At 35.5% G+C, this 11,631-nt stretch overlaps 1 protein-coding gene across 1 annotated transcript; it reads right to left on the bottom strand.

Moving 5' to 3' along the window:
- Positions 1 to 6,104: 6,104 nt before the first annotated feature.
- On the bottom strand, positions 6,105 to 9,406 carry LOC103937977 (cysteine-rich receptor-like protein kinase 44). Its single transcript, XM_018645156.2, has 7 exons — positions 9,007 to 9,406; positions 8,604 to 8,747; positions 8,375 to 8,499; positions 7,844 to 8,054; positions 7,454 to 7,694; positions 6,697 to 6,844; positions 6,105 to 6,559 (listed from the first exon to the last, which is right to left on the bottom strand). Exons 1-7 carry the CDS (start codon positions 9,404 to 9,406, stop codon positions 6,254 to 6,256), a joined length of 1,575 nt encoding a protein of 524 aa, XP_018500672.2. The 3' UTR covers positions 6,105 to 6,253.
- Positions 9,407 to 11,631: the final 2,225 nt, after the last annotated feature.

Raw genomic sequence — 11,631 nt, 5'->3', positions numbered from 1 at the left:
AAACTTTTGTATATAACAATTAACCAAATGTTTTCAATGTAAATAGTATTAATGTTTTGCAACACAATCTTTTATACCTTACAAACATAATTTTTTATACAGTTTTCAATCCCGTAGCAAAGCGCGGGCACAAATTTCTAGTTAGGTTCTATTTCCCTATAGCTAGGCACTTTTGATACGGAGAAGAGTAAGTCATTCCCTAAATACACCGCCGCTTACTCCTGCAAGTTCAACTTCTGGGAGAGATTGAACTCGTACAACTTCAATGGGCCAACCTAGAAGGGAAGTGGTTTCGCAACATCATCAACTAATCTAGAACTCCAGAGGTAGAAGAGGGTTGACTCATACAATGTGTTTACTATGGAAGGTGAGGTTAAAACAAGTCTAAGAAACAGCTTCAAGTGGATCAAGAACAGGTTGATCACTGATGTTCTTTAAGATGATGAATTCGAAATAGCCTTTCTTGTAGTCACTAGCTACTTGTTCTTTCTTGGTTGTACACGGTTGGTTTCGTCTGTCATGGTTATCATTGGTAATCTAATGGGAAATCCTCTGAAAATTAAGATCAAAGATGAAAAAAAAAATTGTAAAAAGGGTTGTTTCTCTCAAGCAAAATTGCACTAAGACTGCGGTGACATTATGTTGGTGGCGGCCTTAGGGTGCGGCCATTTGAACTGTGATACGCGTTTGTAATAATAGATCCATCTAATTTGACATGGCAAAGAATTAAATCGCAAGGGTATATTATGGGAATGTCATGCTAACAAACCCTCACCCTTTTCATCGCTTAGCAACCTGGAGTTATTAATTGAAGCTAGAAGCAAAGATGTACTTGGTTTTTTACAAATGTCAATTTCAGTATTTTGCTTTCGGTTTTATCAATGTAATCATGTTTGTTCTCAATTTTAGTCAAATTTCTAATTTCCATCAATTGTACTAATAGAATTAGGCAAGGGGAATCACTACGACAAAAAACCTCGCTAGACGAAAAAAAAATTTGTCGGCTCAAAGCTGATTTTGTCGTCGTAGCCTTTCACCAACAGAGGTTCACCGTGAAAGATTAGTCAGGCAAAACCTCTTGCACGAAGCCTAAAACGACAAAAATACAAGTCTATTGGGCAAAACAGAGTTAGCTTGACTAATATACTCGTCGGGCAAACGTGCGTTGACTGAATTGACTTGAAGGAATCTTCTTGCCTGACAAGAGCATCTCGTCTGTCAACAAAATATTAAATAATGTAATAAACTTGACTCGATGAAAGACCAACTCTAAGAAACCAAAAATTAAAAATAATATAAATTTTGTGTGACGGGCCAACAAATCGGAGCTAAAATGACTGTTAAATTGTGATTTTTCATTCTAACCGTCGATTGATTTCATCCCGTTACCTAACCTCTGAATGTTTTTTTGGGCAATTTTTGGCCTAGAAGATCTCAAAGTATATGCAAACATGTTTGACGGTTGGATTGTGGAAACTAGTTTTGTAGAATGCGTGTCCTATCAAAAGAATGGATTCCAAAACATTTACAGTTTACTCTATACTTCCATTAAGTAGAATGTAAGCTTTTGTTGTATCCACATGTTTGATTGATGAACGGGTTTTGTCATTCTATTATTCTAGGGTTGAGGATTGTACTTGTAAAAATCAACAAAATCGAAGCTCAAACGACTGTTAAATTATGAATTTTCATTTCTAAACATCAAATGATTTCATCCCCTATCTCTGAATATTTTTTTGTGGAGATTTTTATTGCCAGAGATCTCAAAGTATATGCAGTCATGTTTGACAGTTGGATCAAGGAAACTAGTTTTGTAGAATGTTTGTCCCGTCAAAAGAATGAGTTCCAAAACACTTAAGAGTTTACTTTATACTTCCATTAAGTAGAATGTAAGCTTTTGTTCTATCCACTAGTTTAAATATTTAAATTGATGACCGATCCGTTCATCATATTCTTCTAGGCTTGATGATTGTATTTGTAAAAAAATCGACAAAAAAATGGAGCTAAAATGACCATTAAATCGTGAATTTTCATGTCTAACCGTCGAATGATTTCGTCCCATTACCTTATCTCCGAATGTTATTTGGATGATTCTTGGCGTAAGAGATCTCAAAGTATATGCAAACATGTTTATATCCCTTCCAACTACTAATTCTAATATTACCATTAGAATCTTATGTATGCGCGGTTCGAACCCCCACAATTGTCTACCATACTCCTTCCTCTTCTCGCACTTACTCCTCTAATTTTTATCACCAATACTACTCCTTAAAACTCAAGGAAAAAAAAAAAAACTATTTTGATATAGGCAACAACCACCAATAAACCTCACGTAACACTTTGAATTTGGGGTTAACCTCAGTTTAGTACATTGAAGTTTCGTGGTTTTCAACATTTGGTACATAAAGTTGTTTTTGTCCCAAAGTCATACCTCAAGTCTTAATTTTGAGACAGTCTCATACATCTGTTAAGTTGGCTATTAAGTTTGTCGTTAACTGATGACACGGCGCCCATCTGGACAATGATTGAGAGCCACGTGTCAATATGAGCCCATATGAATATTAAAAAATTTAGAATTTAAAAAACTAAACCTGAACCTAAACCATCCATCATCACCCAGAGCCCTTCTTCCTCATCCGTCCTCGCCAACTCGGTCTCCCTCCTTCGTCCTTCTCCTCATTCGATTTCCTTCTTCCGCCCCTATCCCACTCGCACTCATCCTTCTGTCACCACCTCCCAACCCGACCCATCCCTCCCTTAATCACTCCATAACCAACCTGGATTCCCGATTCGGATTCTCCATCACTATGAAAACATAAAATTTACAGGTGCGGTGTGACTGGATTTTGTCTTGGTAGCTTCTTTTGCTGCTCGATTTCTCCTCCTCAATCTACAACCTCCCCCTCAAATCTGTAGACTCAGAAGCTGCTATGTGAACTCCACTAACACCACGTGCTCCAAGAAGCTTGCCTCCGTCCACAGCCTCGGCACCGAATTCGGCATGTAGAAAGTAGGGGACACCGCAAACAGAGGGGGGGGACATTTCAGATTCTTCAGCACCCCATTCCCATCAGTGGCATCCATGTACGATGACGCTGCCCCTTTTCTTGCTGCCGTTGACAAAAAAAAGGGAGAAGTTCGATTCTGCTGTCTTCTTGTTGTTGTCGATAGAGAAGAAAGAGAGAGAAGCCAGACGATGGTGCCAATTTGGGAAAAGAGAATAGGGAAATTGGCTTTGGTGGCTGTCGAAAAGAAAAGGAAGAACGAGGGGTCGTAAGGGCGAAGAAAAAGGAAAGCCCAAATCCCTATGGCTGATTTTTTATTTTTATTTTTTAATTTTTCTATATTTTTAATCCTTCTATTTATTTATTTATTTATTTATTTTGAATTTTGAATTTTCACCTGGACCCCTTAATGACACATGGCTCATTGTCCACATAGGAGCCACGTCATCAGTTAACAGGAAACTTAACAGCCAGACTAACAGATGTATGAGACTGTCCCAAATTAACACTTTAGGTATGACTCTGGGACGAAAAAAACTTCATGTACTAAATGTTGAAATCCACGAAACTTAAAGGTAGTAAATTGAGATTACCCTTAAATTTATAAGGCACTATGCTGAGGGTTCTTTTTTGTAGAGAAAAACAAATGTGAGAATAAGCATGCACATGATAAGTTTAAATTTAAAAACACTTGAAATTATCAACTTGATAAATGTTAAAAAAAAAAAAAAAAAATTAGTATCTGGTCCCTAGTTTCTATTGTTCATCGACTAAGACCTTATTAGTTTTTATATTTTGATCAAATTCCCTAGCATTAATAAAAATTAGTAATTGGTTTAGAGTTTTAATACTCACACCCTTGTTAAGCTCCTAAATAATTTTCAATTCAAACATTTCCAAAATATAAAAAATAAAATTAGAATAAGTTTGTACCCTTAAAATATTTATAAAAAAATTTCAAATTTTTAATCTTACATGTACCCATTCTTAAATACCAATTTGTTATATGAAAAATATACCTTTTTTTTAAATATAAATTGTACCCATTTTTTTATATAAAATTCATTCAATCTTATGTCTAATTCATTTTTTAAACTTATATGGGTACATTCTATTTCGTTGATTTGAGAATATATCCATGTCAAGTTTAATCAAATAAATTTAATAATGTTATTAAGCCTAATATATATATATATGGGAAAAATTCACCCATATTTTGGTACAATAATTTTTTGGTTAGTTTTGATGAACGTACCCATGTGTACACACACAATACATCGGAGAGTATAATTTATCCTTAATATTTTTAATCTCGTAAATTATGGGTTTTATTTATAATCTCATTAATATAAATAACTACAAATTTCATTTTTAATTTAAACAAATAATAACCTACATTATTATATTAATATCAGGGACTTCGATAAAAAACTAAAAACCATAATGTCACATCCTGGCCCGGACCCCCACCACATCTCGGGCTTGACTCCATCGTAACACGATATTGTCCGCTTTGAGCCCCGACCACGCCCTCATGGTTTTGTTTATGATTCTCACATGAGAACTTCTCAGTGGGTCACCTATCCTAGGAATGCTCTCACCCATTTCTCGCTTAACTTCGGAGTTCCAATGGAACCCGAAGCCAGTGTGCTCCCAAAAAGCCTTGTGCTAGGTAAAGATGGGAATATACATATAAGGCTTATAGGATCCACTCCCCTGGACGATGTGGGATGTTACAATCCACCCCCCCCCTTAGGGCCCCGATGTCCTCATCGACACACTTCCGCCCAAGGATTGCTTTGATACCAAATTGTCACATCCCGGCCTGGACCCCCACCACATCCCAAGCTCGACTCCACCCTAGCACGATATTGTCTGCTTTGGGCCACGACCACGCCTTCACAGTTTTGTTTATGGGAACTCACATCAGAATTTCCCAGTGGGTCGCTCATCCTAGGAATGCTCTCGCCCCTTTCTCGCTTAACTTCGGAGTTCCGATAGAACCCAAAGTCAGTGAGCTCTCAAAATGCCTCCTGCTAGGCAGAGATGAGAATATACATATAAGACTTAGAGGATCCACTCCCTTGGGCGATGTGGGATGTTACAACAAATATTTCAGTCAAAGAACATTAGTAGTTAGAGACCACATCCAAAATGTCCCCAAAGATTTCAATAAAAAATTCCTTAACACTTTCTCTCTCAAATTCTAACTTTGGTATCGGAGATTCTTTGGCCAAAGCTCTCTCCGCCCTCCAATTCATCGTGGGTACGTGAGGCTTTTGGCCTTAATCTTAAGTGTTATTATTTTGCAGGTGCATTTTCGTCAAAGGAGAAAACTGCGAAAATTTGCATCCACAATTGGGAGTTACCTTTTTAGTGAAAATTCGATGAGGGTAATTTTGTCTTTTTTCACGCTATCCATATAATTTTCTGGATTATTTTGGCTCCACACCCATTATTTCACGTAATGAAAGAAAATACTATTGCTGCCCCGAGGACGTAGGCACACTTGCCGAATCTCGTAAATATTGTATCTTATTTACTTTATATTCCAATGCACACATACTGTCGATTATACAACAATTCTGATATACGTAGCAACCACCCAAAAACCTCACGTAACGCTTAAATTTATAACGTACTGTGCTGAGGTTTCTTTTATGCAGATAAAAACAAATGTGAGGATAAGCATGCACATGATAAGTTTAAATTCAAAAACACTTGAAATTATCAACTTTATAAATGTACAAAAAAAATTATCAAATTAGCTGCAAACGAACTTTCCATATAACATGGAAACTAATAGATATATTGGGCTGCTCCAAAAATATTCTAACCACTCAACATTAAGCTCAAAATCAGATCTAGTTAAAGACCAAGTAAGACCTACCTATATATATGAATGACATGCTTACTCGAGTTGAAGTCTCTGAAACGTTTGACATTAAGTGATTTTTTTGTCGAAGTTTGACATTATGTGATTAAAAGTACGAAAGACAAACTTTGATTAAAATAATTAAACCGAAAACATACACTAGTCTAAAACATTACAAACTCAGACGTTATATTAAGAATTGCCAACTTCACTCTAACAATAAATAATATAAAAAGGTTCAACAATTTAATTGCCTAACTTCATAATCAATTATCAGTCTCACAAAAAATATCACTTGAACGAGAAGTATGTATATAGGGGTTGAATGCGAGATATAGGCTGTATATACAAGCATATAATTTATAATTTATCCTTAACGGGGAAGATCATCAGAAATTGTTAAACCATTGATGGTGCGACTATTAGCAGCTATTGGATACTGCATATTTGCAGATCTTCCTGTAAAAAATGCCGGTCGTTCAGGTTTGGGAAGGCCAATAGTTTCAGTTTTCAACATTAAAACAACTGATGACATGGTCGGCCTACTGTTTGCATCCTCTTGAACACACAATAGTCCAATGTGGATGTATCTCAAAACTTGATCTGGCTTGCACGAATCTTTCGACAGTATTGGATCTATCAAATCCAACCCTTTTCCTTCATTCCATGATTGCCAAGCCTGTAAAACAATAAATTTTTAAGGATGTAATTATAAAATAGTATACTACTCTAATATTTGATAGCTTAGCCAAATAATAATTTGGGAATAATGATGTATATATAAATAATTCTTATACCAAGTTATTAAATACTTACGTGTGCTAGAAGTGTAGGAAAACGGCAGTTAAAGCCTAAAAAGTTCTTTCTTCCCGTGGTGATCTCAAGCAGGAGTATACCAAAGCTAAAGACATCTGATTTTACTGAATATATTCCTTCTATTGCATATTCTGGAGCCATATAACCACTTGCATGTACAAAATTAATGCGTTGAGACTTTTTAGTTAGAAAAAACAAATATATTTTAGGGTTAGTCTATGGTACTTTATTAAAACAATAAGATACGAGTACTCTTTAATTTTAACATAAATATTGTAATTAAATAACGTTCAACACAATTGTAATATACAACATTGATAATATAATCTAATATCCACACCGTAACTGACAACCTTGGTAACCTAACCATGGTAATTTACACGTGGTAATCTAACCCTTGGTAATTTACACGTTTATAAAAAAAAAAAATTAACCAATGGTATATGATAATTCATTAAACTTAAATCTATGGTCTAAGATAATTCTTAACGTTTATGATTAAGATAATTCCTTGAGCTTAATTAATAGTCTTAGATAATCCTCAAATTTTTATTAAAACAAACCGCATCTAACACTAAGATCATTTGTTGAACTTAATCAATGGCCTAAGATAATTTTAAAATATTATTATATTATAGGGTACTGGTAACTTTATTTATTTTTTTAATGAGGTACAGTTGAATCGTCCTATTCTATATGTGAAGGTATATAAGTTGAAACTTAAATAGGATCGAAGGTTAGATAAGTTGAAACTTACAGAGTTCCGACGACTCTTTCGGTATTTCCTTGAGTTTGACCATCAACTCCAAACATTTTAGCCATCCCAAAATCTGATATTTTTGGATTCATTTCGTCATCTAACAAGATGTTGCTAGCTTTTAAATCACGATGTATAACTCTAAGCCTAGAATCTTCATGAAGATATAAAATTCCTCGAGCGATTCCTCCTATTATCATGCAACGTTTCGACCAATCCAGCTGCTCTCGTTTGTTGGGTTCTGCATGGATAACATTTATCAAAGGCAAGCTAAAATTTACAGCCAATCATACACGCGCGCGTGCGCGCGCGCGCACACACACATATATATATATATATATATATTGTAATTAACAAAGGAAAATATTTGGTCAAATGATATTCACAAACCAAATAGAAAATTGTCAAGACTTTTGTTGGGTACATATTCATAGACAAGTAAGGTTTCTTCTCCTTCCAAGCAAAATCCCAGAAGCCTCACAAGGTTTCTGTGTTGAAGTTTCGCCACCAATACCACCTCATTCTGAAATTCTTGCACACCTTGTGTGGAGCTTTTCGATAGCCGTTTTACTGCTATTTCATGTCCATTACCAAGTGTGCCCTACAATATGTAATGTGAACTAATTAAGCAGTAAGCGTTGTAAATACTATTAATTATGTAGTATAATATGTCATCAAAACTATTTAAAGTTATTTAGTCAATCAATTATAGTAAATAGATAAATGATTCATAGTATACACACACACACACCTATTTTCACTTTTGATTTTATGCACTTCGATGCGTAAACGATCACTTTTTTTTTTAAATTTTTGCATGAATATTTTTTCACATAGCGATGATCAGGAACTATTTTCGCGTGGGAATGCCTCCATAATTTTGTGGAGCGAAGGATCTCATGCAAATAAATATTTTCATACCTTAAAAACGGCACCAAATCCTCCTTCACCTAATTTGTTATCATCTGAAAACTTGTTCGTGGCAGTTTCAATAGTTTCCAATCTAAATTGCAATGACTCGACAGTCTTCTTCATATCATTACCAACTACAAACATTGACTCATAAATATTAGATATCTGAAATAAAAAATTTATTAAGAAATTGAAGTAATATATCAGTACTTTTCAAATCTTTTTATTAATTAATTACCTTTTTTCTTTTGTCGTTTGGAGTGGTATCTCTCTTTGACTGTTCTGAGTCTCTTGCGAAAGAAGCATCCCACAACTAACGAACAGAAAGCAGCTGAACCAAGAGTACCAACGATGATTATCATCGATGAGGGTTTGCTTCTTCCTGTATGAATACAAAATTATAATAAATATATATCTCTGGGTGGGGCTACCTAACAATAATCAAAGAGCTAATCGATTTTTATTTTGATTATTTGCTGTAAGAATCATCCTTAAAGGAGAGTATATAAATGAACGATTCATATTTTTACGTCGTGAGATGAAACTCAACACGTTGATTTGTGGCATATGAAATTATATACGAGCAATTTTTATCAGTCACAAGAATTGTACTAGAAAGCTTGAAGGATATCATCATTTACCAGATCTGTTTGTCATGAAGGTTGGCAGCGACGGCGGCAGCGACGGCGGCAGCGACGCCGACACCGGTGCCGACGCAGTCACAGATGCTGTTGCTGACGCCGACGCCTTTGCTGTTGCCGGCGCTGATGCCGTCGCCGTTGCCTTTGCCGATGCCGTCGCCGTTGCCTTCCCCGATGCCGTTGCCGTTGCCTTCGCCGACGCCGTCGCCAACGCCCTCACAACCTTCACCGGTGGCAACGCAGACATAGGCTGATTAGGTGGCAGTGACGACGGTGTGGTGGCATTTAAAGAGACGGTGAGGGTGCGGCGGGAGCTTCTTGTGTAGGGATCGTTGATGACATCTGTGGTAGTACTGGGCAATGCAATAAGAAGTAAGGAGAGAACGTAGAAAGGGATCATGTCACCTTGCATGGAAAAACCTAGGGATTTTGATAAGACGATTAATTTGTTCAAGTTTTGCTAAAGTTTCTAAGTTACAAGTTTATAACAATGTTAATGCACGCGACGCGTGACTGACCCGACTCCTGAGTTAACGTCGAAGCAGACTAGAATCAACGAGTGGAAAGACTTGGCAATAAATTGAGTGACCTGACTCCTAAGTCATTCAAATGTAATGAATAAATCGACGATACAGGTACCAAGTAATATATTCATAACGAACCGTCTATTTATTTGATACTTTTGGATGATTCAATGATCTCCAATTCAAATGAGTATTTGTAGGATTGCTCTTCAAAAGAAGATTAATAAATTGAATGGTTCCAATAGTTGATTTTATTCGGTTAAGATACGTTATTCTCAAATGAGACTATGAGAGAATATGTTCATCCCCACATGTGGATGCAAGTTTTATCCAATTATATATAAGGATAATACTTGTGTTCCCCACATGAGAAAATGCACATATTCCACCATTCTCAAATAATGTATCTTCACCATATAATGTCCTAATCAAAACCGTTCAATTATGAATATTCATAAATTGAACAGTTTTGATTTTAAGTTTATATGGTGAAGATACATTAAGGAATGGTCGAATATTGGAGCATCTCCACCAGTTGGTTGAGGGCAATGACAATTGAAAGGCAAGGGCAATAAAATTGCTCTTACTTTTCACTCCAAATAGTGATTGCCTTTGTGCAAGTCCACCAATTTGGAAGGAAGAAGAGTAATTTTAAGTTTATATGGTGAAGATACATTTCAAGAATGGTGGAATATTATAGCATCTCCACTAGTTGGTTGAGGGCAATGACAATTGAAAGGCAAGGGCAATAAAATTGCCCTTACTTTTCACTCCAAATAGTGATTGCCTTTGTGCAAGTCCACCAATTTGGAAGGAAGAAGAGTAAGGGCAATGGCGATTACTATTCACAAACATAGTTTTTTTAATATTTTTAATATTGTCTTTGTCTTATCCCCACATATCATTATCTTTTCACCGTAGTTTTTTAGGTAATTTTAAACGTTTAATGTGCATGTGTGTTGAATTTTGTAAGATTTTTAAAATGTGAACTTTGTAAGTTTTTTTTAATAATTTTTTTATTTTTTGTTTTTTTGTAATTTTTAAAATTTTTTAGAGTCGGATTAATCCTAACCGTTGAATTGAATTTTTTATTTTTTTAAATCAAAGGCTCACAGAGAACAACGTGGGTGAGAAACTAGGAGAGTTGGTGAACAACTCACGGGTTGGACAATAAAAAACAAAATTATAACAACTCAGTTCAATTCCAAGAACGCTTTTCTTTTTTTCGGTATACCGCTCCCCACTAGGTTTCCTGTCTGCTGGGCTTCAAATAGGGCGCAAGCCCTTCGCAATTGTTGAATGGACAGCTGCAACCTAATTGGCTCCTATTTTGTGAATTGTTGGAGAAGTAATTTTTTGGGATGAAAGGCAACTCAACCCGATTGCCTCCTATTTTGTGAATTGTTGGAGAAGTATTTTTTGGGATGAAAGGTAACTCAACCCGATTGCCTTTGCAATTTGGTGATCGGTAGAGATGCTCTTATTATGGAATCCGAATCCTCTTTAGATTCTCTTTGTGAGGATCTTGAAAATTCGTGAATCGTGTCTGTTTATTATACATTGTGAAGTCAAAAATCATTTAAAATTTTTTATTTATAATTAAACACACAAACAATATCTAACGAAAATTAATCACATGATAAACAATAAATGAACACGATTCACAAATTTCTAGAATTTTCAAGAAGAAAATCCGAAAAAGATTTTGACTTATTATGTACTCAAGATAATGCATGCCGATCATTTTACGTTACAGCCAGGCCCACAGCACCAAGTCACCAACACTGATTGAGCATAAAGTAGGATATGACTCCATCACTTTTCATAAAGTCTCCATAACACACTGATCAGTGATTAAGACATGCATGCATATATGCATGGTTCTTTTCTTTTTCAAACAAATGGGAAAAATTTACGTAGACGAGTTGTCGTCAGCATTACGATCGAATAATATAAAATATATTTTGTAAGAAAACCTCTACAGTATGAATAAAATTTATTGATATGAAAAAAAAAGTTACATTAGTTAGAGATTTAAGGGGACATAAACATTGCCCTTCATAGAGCAAGAAAAGATGGGAGGACATACACCTTATCTATT

This window comes from the organism of the source record quoted next, unplaced genomic scaffold (assembly GCF_019419815.1).
Source record: "Pyrus x bretschneideri cultivar Hongxiangsu unplaced genomic scaffold, Pyrus_bretschneideri_v1 Contig49, whole genome shotgun sequence".
Lineage (NCBI taxonomy): Eukaryota > Viridiplantae > Streptophyta > Magnoliopsida > Rosales > Rosaceae > Pyrus > Pyrus x bretschneideri.
Note: the sequence above shows the minus strand (reverse complement) of the source record. Positions and strands in the feature narration are given on the sequence as shown.